The sequence below is a fragment of the Arvicola amphibius genome, chromosome 11, assembly GCF_903992535.2.
Source record: "Arvicola amphibius chromosome 11, mArvAmp1.2, whole genome shotgun sequence".
In the NCBI taxonomy this organism is placed as follows: domain Eukaryota; kingdom Metazoa; phylum Chordata; class Mammalia; order Rodentia; family Cricetidae; genus Arvicola; species Arvicola amphibius.
In genome coordinates this window covers 16797576-16815136 of record NC_052057.2, presented here as the reverse complement: position 1 = coordinate 16815136, position 17561 = coordinate 16797576, and the positions used below count along the sequence as shown (strand labels likewise).

The window sequence follows — 17561 nt, the reverse complement described above, 5'->3', positions numbered from 1 at the left end:
TTGCGTTTCGTCATAGCAACAGAAAGCAACTAGGACATGTGAGTTCTGCCTGAGCCTGCTTTGAGCTCATGCAACTGAGCCCGTTCCTTAAATGCAACCAACTAATCCCAATTTAGCTTTCTTACTCTGTTTTACCAGTTATTTTCTGGTGAAGCTTAATTAATACAGGACCCGAGCCCTCCACACACTAAACACTGGCTGGTCCTCTATCAGGGCAGAAAGCGACTATAACCACTGAGCCATCTCTCCAACCCTGAAACAAACATCTCTTTTTTAAAAAAATCATTTATTTACTTATTTATTTAGGCAGAGTTTCAATATGTAGTACAGGCTGGCATTGAACTTACAGAGATCTGCCTGCCTCTGCTTCCCAAGTCCAAGTATTCAAGGGGTATCTGTCATTCCCAGACTAAAGTGAACATTTCTAAATTTCTAAATTCTTGCAACACAGCATCCTGTAGTAACGTCTTAGCATAAGACGTTCCTCACACGTTAGTGGCATTACTGGTATAAACAAATACACTGTACTTTCCGGTGTACCGAGCATAGCATTGTATAATTCTATCTGGTACCTAATGGTTGGTAATGACAACGAATAACCATGTTATTGGTGCACAGGCTACCGTGCCATGCTTTGTATCATTATTTCAGAGTACACACTTTCAGTTTATAAAAAAGTTTATTAGAAAACAATATGCTATTTTCTATAGGCAACGGCTTTAAACAGATGGTGTTTACTGTGGCCCTTGATCATATTAAGGCGTCATACTGGACTGACCCGCACCACTTAGATTTGTGTACGTGCGCTCTGGTATTTGGCAAAATTGCCTGACACATTCCCTAGACTGTATCACCGCCATCAAGCAGTGCATGACTGTGTGTAATTTCAACACCTCTTGCCCTGACTCACAGTCCCATTTTAGAGGAGAAATGATATAGCAGATAATATATTAATATCTTTCAAAGAAACAATTCAAAATATAAAAAGCACGTCACTGCCTGATTTGCTCATCATGCCAACATGCTTTAGCCTACATGGGCAACGACACAGTGTTCTTTTGCTAATATTTAAAACACAGGCAGACTACCAGCAACGGACACTGGTTATTTCTAATATTTTATGTCTGAATTCACTGAGTTTCTGTTAATTGAGGATAACAACATGCCCAAATAGCACTGAGGCTCTGACAGCCAGATTCGAGGGAAGTTTCATGTAAGGCTAACACTGTGCTAGGGGTATTGGCAAAACGGAGATACTCTAATAGCCAGCGGGTGGTGGCGCACAAATCCTAGGGGAATCAGGCAGATCTCAGTGAACTCAAGGCCTTGCCAATACACACCCTGAAGGAGAACATTATCGCAGCTGAACTAGTGAATATAGAAACCCACATCATCAAAGCAGACAGTTGAAAGAAGATAGACTCTCAGATCACAATCTGATATAAAACAGTCCACATAATTATCATTCTGTAAAGTATCATACCCAGCAGAAGCCAGCTAAGAAAAATATCTGTAGATCTCAGCATCTCTGTCTATGACCTGCTACATTCTAGGATCAGAGTCTTTCTGGGCCAGGTCCATCTGAGGCAGATGAGTGCCACTGGCACATAAAGACCAGGTGTCTCCATGCCCAAGTGGCAAATGTAAACTAAGAACTTCAGGCTATAAGATAAAAAGAAATTGCTGGAAGACTCAGAGATCATGTGACCAGGTTTTAAGCCTTCAGAGACAAGTAACTATTGGAGGGCTAGTCCTAATCATGAAGGAAGCAAGTCCCCCCTTTCAGTTCTAGGCTTCCACTGTGTCTAGTCATTCTCTTGGAATCTGCTAGTCTTTATTCAGTCCCTCATAGGCAGGTCAGAAATGGTACAGTACTAGAATACTAGATTGAGTCTCCAGCTTGCAAGACTTCAGTCATCTACCCAAGCCTGTGTTGAAGTTTATTCTTGGAACTTATCCCATACCTCCTGGTGCTGAGGGCTTAAATGAGAACAAATAGAAAGCTATCAGCCAGGACTGGTCTACAAAACTCAGTAGCAACCATTTTTCTTTCCACAGTAGACTGAAGTTCAATGTGATAACCAAAGCTTCCAAAAAGAAAAAGGTAAGTAAAAAGCTGGCCACATTCCCCAGGTAGGTATAAATATTCTTCTTCACAAAACCTTTCTAGAAAGAGTAGTTTGGTTATACTTTTACTGTTTGATTATACTTTATTCTAAGAAGAAGAATTTCAAGTCAAAAGTACTGACATAAGCTAGTGGAGAGAGACTTAGAAAGGAAAACTGCACCACGAAGCCCAATGTGGTCTGCAGTGCTCTGTCGAGGCTGATAGAAAGGAAGGCTACAATGAGTCCAAGGCCAATCTGGGATACACACTGAGTCCTTAAAACAACCTAGGTTATGGTGGAAGGCCCTACCTCAAAACAATCAGAAAGGCAAAGAATAAACAACATTCTGTGCCGGGATGTATTTCAGACTGTATTAATATCTAGGGCAGGTGGCCTTTAGTCTTTAAATGATTCTTTGGTGATCATCAAATAGAAAGGAGACAGAGAAGGCCCGCATTTATCCATCTGCTACACAATGTCTAAAAGCTCCCATTCATTTTTAAAGGGCTAACACAACAAAAAACTATACATCCCTCATTAGAAACTGACGTAGAGGGGTAGCTTTCCTTTTTCATATCCAGCCAGAGCTGGAGGATTAAAAGTTTTGGTTCAATATATGAAGATGAGCATGGGAACACAGTCAAGCTCAAAGAGTGTGGTTTGGATGAGAATATCTTCATAGGCTCATGAGTGCCTGGTCCACAATTGGTGAACTGTTTAGGAAGGATCAGGGGGCGTGGTCTTATTTGAGGATAAGTGTTACTGGGGGCAGGCTTTGCGATTTCCGAATCTCATGTTAGCTCCTCTCTACACTGTGGTCCTGTATCAAGATGTAAGCTTTCAGCCATGCACTCCAGTACTATGCCTTCCTGCCACCACACTCCCTTGTCGTGATAGTCATGGACCCTAACTAACCTTCTGAAATTATAAGTTCCAATAAATTCTTCTTTCTTAAGTTGCCTTAATTTTGGTGTCTGCACGTGGGATACTGATTGTGGACGGGTAAGCAGAAATAGAGACGACTTGGCTCTGATGGGCCAGAGAAGTAAAAGAAAGAGTAGAAAGGAGACAGCAGCAAGTCGCAATGGTATCTAGAGTGGACAGTTACTCTGTGAAATCGCTGAATGTCATTCTCATACTTGGCCTCCAAAGAAATGTTGGCATTTAAAATGAGTGGCCACCATCAGCATGGATGCAATGAGACTAGGTGCACAGGACATAGCTATGACATCAAACACACAAAATTATTGAGGGTTAAATGACCAAGGGGATGAATAGTTGAGAGCAGAAAGCCACTTCAAGACCTGTTACTTAGAAGGTTTTTTCCTCACGTTATTACTTTAAGCATCTTGAACATTCAGTTATTAAACCACCTGACTTAGTCATTATAATGTCAATACGTTGTCTTGCAACTATTGTAAAAAAAATTGTCATAAAATAAAACATAAGTCTACAGAACCATTTTGAAGTAAGATTGTTTTTATATATAAATAGCTCAAACACCTAATGCATCAAATTGTCTCATAAGAAAGATATCCAGCCATCAGCCCACCAATTTGCCTGTCTATATTTGATTTTAACTACCGTATCCATAGAGACTTATGAAACCTTTAACATTCTGGATCCTTCTGTTAAGTTCAGATATTGTCATCCAAATGACAGAGAAAGACAGGGGTTTAAATGTTTAAAAAAAAAAACTCACTCTCAACTCGGCAGGCAGAATGTCACTTCTCTTCTGCCCTGCCCACCAGTTTTCCATCAGCATAGATCAGCACCATCTTCCTCTCTAGCTTCCTTTCATCCCTTCCACCCTTCAGTTCTCTCACTGAGCTCTCTGGGGTTTATCTCCTCACCATTTAGTCGCTGCTTACAGTACTGGAGATCGAGTCTAGAACCCAATGCACAAACTCCACCATTGCAGCTAATACCACCCATCCTCTTTCCCATTTTTACTTTGAAACAGGGTCTCACTGGGTTATCCTGTCGGGCCTTGCACTTGAGAACTTTCAACCTCTGCCTCCCAAGGAGCTGTGACAAAGAGGCTTGCACAAGCAGGCCGGACTACTCCAGTATTTTTAATTCTCCCTTTAAACAATAATAGGAGGTGCCCCGCCACCCTCTTGGGTCAGTTCACACCTCCCCTCTTCCTCTACAAACAGACATTCCGTGTGAGTGGGTCATGCTACACCTACACAGCACTATAGGATGAATGCTACACCTGCAGGCTATAAAACCCTTATTTAGGGCTCCACATTCCCCTTTCTATGCCTCATGATGCATGGTGTTAAAAGCCAGGACCCTTAGGTTACTGCCACCACAGCCTTAAGCTGCTCTCAGTGCTTTCTTATCTGCACCCACAAACCTCAGAGCTTGGTGAGATAAACTCCTTCCACCTTAAGGTGCTTCTTATCAAATATTTGGTCAGAGTGGTGAGGAAAATAACCAGAAGAGAAAACTGGAACGGACACTGGCTGGACGCACCTGACTCGGAGGCCTCTGGAACCAGCTTGTAGAAGTGTTCCCAGAGGCTGTGGGCTAGAAGCTTGTGGTGATTTGAAAGAGAATGGTACCCAAAGGAAGAGGCACTATTAGGAGGTGTGGCCTTGTTGAAGTAGGGGTGGTCTTCTTAGGGGAAGTGTGACACTGTGGAAGTGGGCTTTGAGGGCCCTTATATGCTCAAGCCACACCCAGTGAGACAGATCACTCCCTGTTGCCTGCAAGATGTAGGACTCTCAGCTCCTTCTGCAGCACCATGTCTTGCACGAATGCAAGACGCAAGAGTGAGGAGTTGTGGAACTTGCACCAAGATCCTAAACATCCTTTGAGGTCAGGCAACCTGTGGCATGGCAGGGTTCCCTAAACAGGGCTCCTGAATCAGCTGTGAAGACGTGAAGGCGGGCCTAAGTTGCAAGGAAGATCACAGATATTGGAGACATTAGAGATGTAAGATGTTCACAGAATTAAGCAAGCTCAAGAGAGAAACCATAGGTCCACCAGGCAACAGAGCTTGTAGAAAGGACTTCTCAAGCTTGTGTGAATCCAGATGATGCGACCAACAGCTCCAAATGCTGGACAGAGCTATGCAGGGCTTGTTGCTTACCCTGTTGGATTCAGGGTTGCTTTGGTGGGATCTTTCTGGACTAGGCCCCCATTCCTCCATTCTGGAAGTGGTTATGTTCTCTGTGCCATTGTATTGGTTTTAGATTTTACAGGAGGCTCACAGTTGTGAGTAACTGAGTCTCAGAAGAAAGTGAACCTTAAAGAGTATCGATTATGAAGACTTTGGAGGCCCTTAAAAGAATGAGTGTGTTTCTATTGCAAGATGAAGATAAAGAGAAGTTAAATTGAGGATCAAAGACCCACTCAAATACAGATGACTCCATCCCATGAGCTTGGAGCCCATACTGAATAAAAATGGGGGGAAATGAGAAAGCCTGATGACCAGCCAGCACTCCTCTCTCTCTGTTTCCTGACTGTGGCTGCAACGTGACTATCCTCCTCATGCTCACACCTTGCCTTCCCCGTCATGATGATCCAGTCCCTTCAAACAGCAAGCCAAAGGGGAAGAATTCCTTCACTAGCCACCCCCCAATAAAAATCTGAACCTAAAACCATTATGCCTGACTTAACTCTGCTTGATTACTTAAATTTCACCTCACACTCTGTTTGCCTATACTGACATTCCATATACCATGCCTGTGACTCAGCCAACAAAATCCTCATATCATACTCCATTTCCATGTACATGCTCCCTCATAATTTGTGAGCTTTTCAAAGTCAAATACCACATCTTACTTATATCTGTGTCCTCACCGCTGAAACTGATGAGCAATTTAATAAATGGGGACCATGAAGTCTCTACAAGATAAATAGTTGCCCGGAACTACATTAGCTGTTTTTTTATTTTAAAACATCTTTTTAGGGCAATTGTTACTTTTAATTTTTTTTAATAATTCAGTGTATGTTTCCCAAATATTGGCGCCCCCCCAATCTGTCTGTCTCTCTCTATTTCATCATTGAAAATAAGAAGACAAGGAGGAGAATGACTTTATAATGACCAAATATATGTAATTCGTATAGGAAAAGCTTTTTAGCCTGTTACTTAAATGGCCTATTAACCAATCCTGCCTGAGTTCAGACAAACTCCACTTACCTTCCACACACCGACAGCCCTCTTGTAGTACCCGTGCGTACATATCCACCTTGGACTGAGAAAGGAGCTGGTCCCCCGTCAGGTATGTGTTGTGAGACGAAGCAATGTAGTAGTTGCAGAGGGGCTGGTCCATGTCCTGGTACACTTCGTGGTGCAAAGGGTTAAACACGTCACAAGCAGGACTACGCATGAAGTTCGTGAAGCCTTCAGAAGAAAGAGGGAAATACCACAGCTTGCAAAGAATAGCTACTTAACCGATGCCAAGATAGACAAAAGACAGTCAAGAATGGTCATAAGCAAGTATCGGGACAACATTCATGGTGACAACTGGAGCCAAGAGAGGTTTGCTTGATGCCAGAGTAGCAAAAAAAATATGACTTTGGGGAGTCGCCACTTAAATATATCCTATAAAAAATGAATTGGCATGTTGGTATGACAAAAGCATATTAACTACTAAAGTCAAGCTGTTTGTGTAGCGTGACCTCAGGGGTGACCAGAGTTGACTTAGAGCCATATTTATAGATCAATCAAGCAGGAACTGATAAGTTGTTATGTTCTGGAAAACAGCACATGGCAAAGTTTAAGGCTAAACCTTTCAGCATTGCCTAAATTTGGAGGGTGACTAACCGTGAAACTGGCTTTGGGAAAAAATGCTGCCAATGACTTTCACATAAATGATTTAGAATCAGTGCTTAAAAGTTAGTGTAGAAAATCTACCCGTGTTCCTGTAAGCTTTCAAAACACAAAACGTGAGTAGAACTTGCAAGCGCTGTCGTGGGTTCACGAATTAAGACACGACTGACCAGAAGTAGGCACCGCTCCGATAAGTTGTTTCAAGTCTTGGAGACTCGTTTGGTAAAATCCAATCTGGAAGTATCCTGAATCTTCAGAATTTCCTCATCATGGCAACCTTTATGTTTAAAACCAGACACTACATCTAATTGCCATCCTTGGGGGAAGCCTCAAGAAAAATATGTTTATATCTTAGTACAGTCTTAAGAGGCTCAAGTTAGTTTGTCTTCTGTTCTAAAATAGTTTTAATGATAGAAAATTTGAAATAATTGCCCCTCATTTTAATTCTCTTCTGCCCCTGGAAATAAGTTTGCAGCGTAAAGATTCTTCATCAAGTCATGTGTGGTGTTATGAACCTGAGTGCTTGAGACCGTAAGTTCAGGGTCAACCCAAGGAATCTAGTGAAGAAGACCAGTCTCTTACACACCACACAGAAATACACACACGCACACGCACACACATGCACGCACAATTTGTCTACACTGGGACTGGTAGCAGGGGAGTACTGGAAGTTGGCGATCAATTGTAGCTCTGCCTGTTCTTAGGGGTGTTGAGATTCCCAGTACTCTCCAGTTAAAATTGCCTCTTCTACTTGGGAAATCACACAGCCTATCATTTATTTCTCTGCATATGTTAAAGGAGTGCAGTTTATGCACACAGTGACTATATTTATACCATATTATTTATGTATAAATCCTCAGAGCTAGATTCTGAGTGCACCATGGTGAGCAAATGATGTCATTTCTTCTGGTCTTCCCTTCTCTAGCTATAAACCGAGGTGGCGCTGGTGACAAGGCTTCCACGTCGAACAGTTTCCGAAATGCTACCCACTGGGAAAAACAAATCAATTTTAACATTTTATTTTAATAATGTTTATTTTCAAATCAGAACTTTTCTAGATTCCATGTTTGGGGGCCAAATTTCTCTTCCTGCAATCATCAGGACATGCCTATTTCTAAAAGGAAAGATTATCCATTTGAGCGAAGTCCAAATATTTCTTGGCATTCATCACACACAATGGTAGCTTAAGGAGTACTGCAAAAATAAGGGGAAACCAAAGCCATAGATTTGGCTTTGCACAAAAATGTATGCTTTCGGAATTTATCTGAATTACCTAAAAGTCCATGAATATTTCCCGATTTTGCTTCCTAGAAACTGTAATAAAATTTAATGTAGTGGATGGGAGACACAGAGAAATGCAGATTAAGACTTCGGTTACCTTCAATACCGAGGACATTTTTCACTTTGTTTTCTTCAGAAACTTCGAACTTCTTAATGACGTCAAGACAGTAATCCACTGTCACATTACTCATCTAAGGAAAGCAGAACAGAGAGAAAGCACTGGCTACTTCATGAGCTGCGTCCCCCTACACTGCAGCAAGATGGGCTTACGAGGACCCCTCGCTTGGCATGCATCCTTTGAGTAAAGCCCATAATCATGACCACACCACCAGGAAATATGGCTAAGTACACAGAACTGCAATGTTTCCAAGGAGCTCCACGGACCCAGAAAGCAGTGAGCTTGTCTACTATAAGCTAGACTTAGCACACGTAACCTAAACAGTAATTTCTCATAATATAAAAAGAACTACACCACGGCCAGGCATGGTGGTGCACATCTTTAATTCCAGCACTCAGGAGGCACAGACAAGCTGATCTTTGTGAGTTCGAGGCCAGCCTGGTTTGTGAGTTCCAGGATAGCAAGGATTACACAGAGAAACCCTGTCTCAAAAAACCAAAAAAGGAAGGAAGGAAGGAAGGAAGGAAGGAAGGAAGGAAGGAAGGAAGGAAGGAAGGAAGGAAGGAAGGAAGGAAGGAAGGAAAGAAGGAAGGAAGAAAAAGAAATCACACTGATAAATTTGGTTCACTTTGCAATTATTCGGGTATGAGGTCATTTGTTTTGAGGTGCAGAGGCCTCAGGTAAACCACCAAGAACCCACGAGATCTAAAGCAAAGCACCAACAACGAATCACCCATCATTCTTGGGTAGAGGTGATGGTAGATAAGCAGAGAACTCATTATCACCTCAAGACACAAGGCAGAAGTAGATTTTTTAAAAAATCATACTTGAAAATAAGTTCACCAAATTAATGAAAATATTAGTAAAGGCTTCACAAAACTAAAAGATTTCTACAACTTTCTACCGATTACTATTTGCCGTAAAGACTGCCTGTTTAAACTCTGCTAATGAGAGCAGAAGTTAAAGAGTCAATCTGCTCCCATCCTGCCCCATTGTCTTCTCATGTAAGAAGCAGCATCTCAATGGCACGACACTTTCCATTTCTAAGCCTCTTTTTACGATGCCTTTTACATTTGCATATCGATATCATGCAAAATAGTTATGACAACTGTTTTATTTTTAAATGTGTACCTTGTGCACAGGTGTCTGCTGTAGATGCCTTGAGTGTGTGGAGTCCTGAGTCAATGTGTGCTGTTGATGAGGCATGAATATGTCAAGGACTCCAAAGACCCTAGGAGAACTGCAGTGCTTTCCTTCAGCTAGGCTCAAAGAAATGGCAAAGCCTTCCTCTGGGATCTGAGTGCTGGTGTTGACAGTGTGTGCCGAAGATATCCACTTTCTCTTCCTAGATATTTGTAGCCGTAAGACAACAGGAACTGCTCCTGCTGAGATTAGCTAAAACTATCTCCTTGATCCAGCTTTACACCATAAACCTTTCCTTCTTTTAACGATCTGTATTAGTAACTCTGCCTTCTTGTTCAGCAATAAATAATAACCCCACCTCCTTGTTCAAATGTATACAATAAACAAACTGAGCTTCCAAGGGCTGAGGCTCTCCATTGGAAAGTCCAGTCCACCATCTCCAGCTAGTTCTGTGTCTGTGCCTGTGCCTGTGCCTGTGCCTGTGCCTGTGCCTGTGCGTCTCCTTCCTTCATCCCTCACTGTTCCCAGTCAGAGCTGCCACTAGACCCACGCAAGGACCTGGAAGCCCGCAAGGGCTGAAAGAGGGAGTCAGATCCTCTGCAGCTGAAGTTACAGATTGTGATGAGCCACCGGAAGTGAGGACTAGAAACAGAACTCTGGCTGTGCCAGAGTCGTATGTGTTCATCACCGAGCCATCTCTCCAGCCCGTACAATTGTCATCCAAGCTTAATGTTTTCTATCTCGGTTTACTGAGAAGAAAACCAATGCAGAGAATAGCTAAGCAGTGCCACCAAAGTCCCCTGTAAGAAGCAGGGACCAAGGTACAAATTTGGACTTCCTGGGTTTTAAGTCTACACATTTTTGCTTTTGTTTTTCTTCATGTCTACTAAAATAGTTGAAGGATGTAACTGAAATTTATGAATTTTTGAAGGTGTTACAATTTTCAAGTCAGTTACTGGAATCTGGCTTCTTGCATGATTTAAAACTGAACTGTCTTCTGCTCTGTTAACTACTCTTTTAAAATCATTTAGAAGAGAAAAAGCCCTCACATTATAGGTAAGTACACACAATACAGATGAACTGGAGAAACCAGTAATGTATCTGTAAAAATATCCACGTTCCAACCCTGCTTATCTTCCCAGTAAGTGAAATTTCAAAACAGAGTCAATGGAGTGAATGATTACATTTCTCATGGTCACAAGTTCCTAGCATGTCAAACACAAACCTGCGACAAAATTTGCAAATTTTAATATTGCTGAACTTATTTTTATTCAAATAACTCAACCCATTATTGAGAAAGTCAAAATCTCAGTGTTTAAGACGAAATACAATTCCCTTTTAGCTATCCAGAATCCAAAGGCAACAAAGCTAATACTTATATTTCTTTTGGAATGGACCCCCAAACTCCTCTTTGTGTTTGCACTATTTTGCCATTTTATACACTTACCTGTTGACTTATTGTGTTAAACATTATGCAAGCTCTTTTGAGCTTTCCCACTTTGCCCATCATCCCACTATGCACCCACATAACGCTTACTAAATATTCTGTTGTTTAAATTATTCCAGCTAGGCAAGCCTTGAACACTAGAGAATGTGGGAATATGCTATGCAATCCCAAAGTTTTTTGGGTTTATCGGTTGCTGCAACTCCTACTGATTGAGTCTTAATAAGTCTACCGCAAATAATTCCCATGATTCTAACAGCTCCTTGGTATACTTTTTTCACATAGCAGAAAGGCAAGAAATGTCCTCTGAATTTCACTGCCTCTTCCTGAATTCAGTGCCCTGCCTCTTCCCCTACGCTTGTCTGATTCAGAGCTTTGATGAGCTTCTGCCTCGTCTTCACTGTGTGATTATCACAGCCGAGCTCGACAGAGGTCAAATGTCTGCATTTTGCAGGTGTTTTGTATAGACTCGATGATTTTTCTTTCACACACACACTTTTTTTTTTTTTTGACAGTTCAGTGCAGCAGAATGCTCTAGGTTGGAATTGTTGCTCCAGGTTTCTCCGCTTCCAAGTAGCTTTGGGGAAGTCCTGGGGTCGTGCTCATGACAAGCCTGCTTACACATCCTGCCTCAGCTTAACTCAGCTGTGGTCTTTTCTATTCTCACGTTAGTTTTACAATAGAGAGTTCGAGCTGCAGCTGAGTGGCTCGTCTTCCATCCTGTCAGGGCCCTCAACCGGCTTCTCTAGAGATTCGTCTCTTTTTATTGCTTCATAATTCCCTCCCATCTACTTACTGTTTTCTATTTTCGGTTCTGTCCGCTCTGTTTCCTCCACTTTATAAACCTCTCTGCTCTTTCCGCTTCTCTGACCTCTTTTTCCCCTTCTTGAATCCTTTCTCCTTGTGTCCCGTTCTCAGTTCATGGCTGTAATTTTCTTACTCTGATGACATTAACAACCATTTTCCGATGTTCCCTTCTACCTGCGTGGCCTCTGTTCGACTCCCCACCAAGCTTCTTGTTTCTATTTATTTCCTTGTTTGTGATAGTACAGAATTTCCTCAAACACATGGTTGGCCTTGGCAGTCTTAAGGCTTGACTGTTTAAGACGGGGTAATTGTACAAGCCAGAAAAGTAGAAAACGCTCACTGGGGAAAGGAGGAAAAGAGTGTTCCACTCTCTAAAGGGAACAGTAGGACACAGGTGATTGGGGAAGCGGGAAAAACATAAGGGAGAATTTACTGGGGAGGAGGATGGGATGACAAAATGAGAGTGAGGGAGAAAACGACGCCGAGGATCTTTAAAATTATTTAAAGGCACACTTAAAACCAAGTCACTAATAAGCTGGGACAGAAGATCATGACCAAAGCTGATTCCTGGCTCCACTATAAGATTCTTGGGCCATGCTAGTGTATTTGATTTCTGATAGAAGTTAATATCTTAGGATGCCCCGCCATACACACACTTTGGGTTGTTATGTTAGATCTCTAAGGCTACTATACAACAAGCTGGTGACTTTAAACAACAGAAACTTATTCTGCCATGGTTATGAAAGGTAGATGTTCAGAACCAAGGTGTCAGCAGGATTAGCTCCCCTGAAGTCTCTGAGGGCGAGCCTGTCCCTACCTCCTCTTGTATCAGAAAATGGCATGCTTCCTTTGTGTGAGAAGTCCTGCCGTCTCCATCTCCTTCCTATGGCCTTTTTCCCATGTCCTTCCTCCTTCCTATGACCCTCTTCCCATGTCCTTCCTCCTTCCTATAGCCTTCTTCCCAAATGTCAATAGCTTCAAGATAATTTGGAAATTAAACTTGGTGCAGATCTGCCAGGGCAGACTTCACATAGCACTGGCTTCCATTTCCCCCAAACCAGAACATTCACTGGCAGAATTTCAGCATAACCAGAGAAGGGGAAGAAATGCATGCCCATTAGCAAGCGATCTGCACTACTGACATTCAAAAGGGCTGGAGTGATTTCACCAGCCTAGATGAAGTTGAAGTCACTAGATTTATGCATTTTAATTTTAATTCTTCACATTGCTGCACTTCTGAATATCTCAGTCATATTCAAGGCCAACCTTAAACTTGACATTGTGAGGTAGGAAAAGTGGATACCAGTTGCCCTTCGCATGAAAATGGAGGCAAAGCTGAAAATCAGGAAGAAAGGGGATGAGTAGATTAAGCACTACCAGGAGGAAAAGGGAACTCAAGCTGGACAAACCAAACTACTGGATTCTTGCAGAAAGCCAACCAAGGTGTTTAGGTATCGACTAATGGCCTGGGTGCAGGCTAATGAGCTACAGATTGAGCATGGGAATCCTGGCTAAGAAAACAACACGATTTTCTATAAAAGCACCTTATTAAAAATAAAGCTGAGAGACAAAAATTTAGGAGCAGGGGGGTGAGGGTAGAAGGAAGGGGAGAAGGAGGGTTGAGGAGAACTTGAGGGAATGGGATAGTCGAGATGGAGGAAGGACAGATATGAGAGCAAGGAAAGAGATATCTTGATTGAGAGAGCCATTATGAAGTTAGCAAGAAACCTGGCTCTAGAAAAATTCCCAAGAACCTACAGGGATGACCCCAGCTAAGACCCTAAGCAATAGAGGAGAGGGTGTCTGAGCTGACCTTACCGTGTAGTCAGACTGATGATTGTCTTAAATAGCACAATAGAACCTTCATCCAACAACAGATGGGAACAGAGGCAAAGACTCACATCAGAGCACTGGACTGAGCTCTCAAGATCCAGTTGAAGAGTGGAGGGAGTGAGAATATGAGCAAGGAATTCAAGACCATGAGGGGGTCATCCACCGAGACAGTTTGCTTGAGCTAATGGGAGCCCACCAACTCCAACTGGACTGGGAGTGAATGAGCATGGGAACAACCAAGCCCCTCTGAAGGGGGTTGACAGCCGGGGCAAACTGAGGGACCACTGATAGTGACACTGGGATGTGTCTCTACTGCATATACCGGCTTCGTGGGATCCTGTACTATTTGGATGTAAACCTTGCTCAACCTAGACGTAGTAGGGAGGGCCTTGGACTTTTCACAGGGCGGGGTGCATGGCACTCCCTTAGAGTTGGAGGGGTCGGGGGGAGGGTCTATGGAGGGGAAGGGAGGGGACTGGGAGGAGGGGAGAGAGTGGAAATTTGGATTGGTATTTTTTTTAAGTAATAAAAATATAAGGCTGAGAAAAGTACCTGCCTATTAGGAGGGCTCAGAGAAACCTGTTTAGCATCATCAAGGAGCCGGCTTTAAGCCGTTCCCCTGACTCGCCTTCAGGTCCGGTCATTCAACAGAGTGGCTCACAGAGAGCCAGTGCTGTCCCCCCCCCCCCAGTTATCTATGCATACAGGACAGCTCAGGAATAGGCAAACAAGAGAACTGCACAGAAGTGGAGTGGCTGTAGAGACCTATGGCCTCTCCAGACATCTTCCCTTCAAGGCACCTGAGTGTGTTCATTAAGCCTTGTGCCCCAGGGCATTTCATTTATGGGGAGGTCTAAGATAGAAGTATGAAGGCACAGGCTGATTATTAAGTTAAAAACAATACAACTAAAAAGCAAACAAATGATGAAATTTCTGTGGCAAAGTCGTTAGCATGCAGTACTTAGATCCATAAAAAGTAAACTCATGGGAAAAATAGTTACCTCTACTACAAAGAAATGCCAATTAAAATAAATGCTTAGATGACATTCTGTAAGTCCATATTAACACAAACATAACTAAAGGTTTCCTTGCTGCTTTGTTCATTATAAACTGAAAACAAACTTTTATAGAGCATTATAATGAAAGCACTTAAGACCGAGGCTCAGTCATAAATTATACAGAGAAAACACATGTATGGACTGGGTTTGCCAAAGTTTTGCTGCTTTTTCTCATTCTCTCTAAAGCAAAAGTCTGAAGAACCTAATTATCCAATTCATCTATCCATAAAATGTAATTCAAAAATTGCACTTAGCTATCCTAAAAAGTACCTGTTTTGCTTGCTCATTCAGAGTAGATTTGAATTAGTGAGACTTTTTTGCCATTTCTGAGCCTGCAAGCAGCACGAGCCGGCTCAGATGAAAACATCAGATGAGTTTGGGGCTATGACAAGTAAAAGTGATATTTTTTCTGGTCTAAACAGGAGAGAGTTCTAAAAAAGTCTGAAGATCTGGAACACTGGAACAGAAACAAGTTCACCTCAGCTGTACAAGTTTTCCTTCCCACACACAACTGAAAAAATTATTTTTTAGAAGTCACTGCAAAAATTTAATTTAGGGTACATCATAATGGCTCTATGGGTAAAGATGCTTGCTATACAAACCTATCAACTGACCAGAGATCAATCGTTGGGACCCATGTAAAGATAAAAGAAGAGAACCAACTCCCAGATATTTTCCTCTAGCGTGTCCGCACATACACACTCATGTACATACTGAGAGTAAGAATATTTTAATTCAATTTAATTCAAATTAGTGCCAAAACTGAGAATGATTGCGTGTATATTAGCAATGCATTAGCATCTTAATCTTGGCAAAAGCATCTTTTCATTCATTTATCTATTTATTTCATGTGCTGGCTAATTTTATCTCAACTTGACACAAGCGAAAGTCATCTGAAATGGGGAAAACTCAACTGAAAAAAAAAGCCTGCAAAGATCCATCAGCAGGCAGGCAAGTCTGTAGGGCATTTTATGTATGTGTGTGTGTATGTGTGTATGTATGTATGTATGTATGTGTGTATGTTTGTTTGTTTGTGTTTGGTTTTTTGAGACAGGGTTTCTCAGTAGCTTTGGAGCCTCTCCTGGAACTAGCTCTTGTAGACCAGGCTGGCCTCGAACTCACAGAGATCCGCCTGTCTCTGCCTCCCGAGTGCTGGAATTAAAGGCATGGGCCGCCACCGTCTGGCTATTTGGCTTTTTGAGATAGGGTTTCTCTATAGATTTGGAACCTGTCCTGGAACTAGCTCTTGTAGACCAGGCTGGCCTCGAACTCACAGAGACCCACCTGCCTCTGCCTCCTGAGTGCTGGGATTAAAGGCGTGCGCCACCAAGGGTATTTTCTTAATTAGTGATTGATGGGGGATGGCCCTGCTCCTTGTGGGTAGGGACACTCCGGAATTGGTGATCCTGGATGTTAGAAGAAAGCAGGCTGAGCAAAGCATGAGGAACAAGTCAGTAAGCAGCGCTCCTCCATCCCATGGGTTCTGACAACACTTGGGTCATCTGACAATGAAACCTGAACCAGTAGCAAGCAACTTAACCTGCTGAGCCATCCCACTGGCTCACAAAAATACTTTTTAAAAAAGAATTATTTATGTGTATATGTGTGTCTCTGCCCATGTAAATACACATGGGTGTAGGCACTCAGAGAGGTTAGAAGAGGATGTTGGATCCCCTGGAGCTGGAAGCTGCAAGCCTTTTGATATGGGTGCAAAGCAACTGAACTCAGTTCCTCTGTAAGGACGGCAAATTCTTTTAATAGCTAAGCAGGCTCTCCAGCCCCCTCCCTACTCAATCATAATTTTTGAAAAAAAATTATAAATGTGTGCCTATGCCTATGTGTGAGTGGTGGTGGCCACAGACGTCAGAGGTGTCAGATCACTGGGGCTGGGGTCACAGGTGGTGTGAGAACCGAATGTGGGTGCTGGGAATCAAACTCGGGGCCTCTGGAAAATCAGCCAGGGTTCGTAACCACGGACTCATCTCTCTAGCCCCGCAGAGATACTTTTAAAGGAAGCAATGATTCAGGAGAGCAAAACAACAACATTATTTTTAAGTCATAATTAGTTTTATAAGCTTAAGAAGGGAAAACAAGCCTTAGAAATATGCTACTTTTATCAGCCACACGGGAACCCTGCGCCAACACAACAAAAACAAAGCGTGTTGGCTCACTTCTTGGCATTTTATAATTTTATCATAGACTTTGAAAGTTATAAAGTATCAAGAAATATCTCTTTTATTTTGAGAAATCTAAGGGTACAGTTTGCACATTCCCGAAACTTAACATGATGTCTTAGAAATGGACTCTGAGTTCACACATGGCAATGAATTAAACTGAAATGTCACAGATCTGAGTGTGCACCTGTGTTTGAGATTTATACATAAACCCACTTATTTCTCCACTGTACTCAGAAATGGAGTTTAAAGAATTTTAAAACAGCCATATAAAAAAATCAAGCTTGTTGAACATAAATCAGTCTATATCATATTAAAATTTTAATGTTCTCCTTTAAGTAGATTTAGAAATTCCTACCCTAGGCAAGGCCCAATTTACTAACCTTTGAACATGATTAGATGTCAACTTCCTATCTGAATTATCAGTGTTCACAGTGGGATCTAAGAATTATGTCATAGTTATTAAAACAAAACTATACTATAAGTTAAATATCAATTTATATTTTACTAATACTAATTTATACTGACATAAGTGAATAAAACCTCAAATTTAGAGTGTTACTAATGCCTCACAGTATAAAGAAAATATTACCAGTGAGTCCAAAATGAAATGAGTTAACTTTCATTTCTTTGTAGGCAAATACACATATCCATATTCAACACAGACAAAATAAAAAGTCATATATGCTAGGTTTCAGCTTGTCACTTTCCTTCAAACTACATAGGTGGTTCAAATGATCCATTGGTATGATCTTGATAGCCTATTTCTCAGTTCTGTTCATCAGTGTATCCTGCATGTAGCATCTGCT

The 17561-nt window shown here is 42.0% G+C and overlaps 1 protein-coding gene across 2 annotated transcripts in view; it reads right to left on the bottom strand.

The window, feature by feature from the left end:
• Positions 1–17561, bottom strand: part of Plch1 (phospholipase C eta 1) — a 163553-nt gene that overhangs the window by 46780 nt on the left and 99212 nt on the right. For both annotated transcript variants that reach the window (XM_038347487.1, XM_038347488.2), the window contains exons 6-7: positions 8273–8366; positions 6262–6465 (exon numbers count right to left, since the gene is read on the bottom strand). In XM_038347487.1, coding sequence (XP_038203415.1) covers positions 6262–6465; positions 8273–8366 — 298 coding nt within the window. The remainder of the gene's footprint in view (positions 1–6261; positions 6466–8272; positions 8367–17561) is intronic.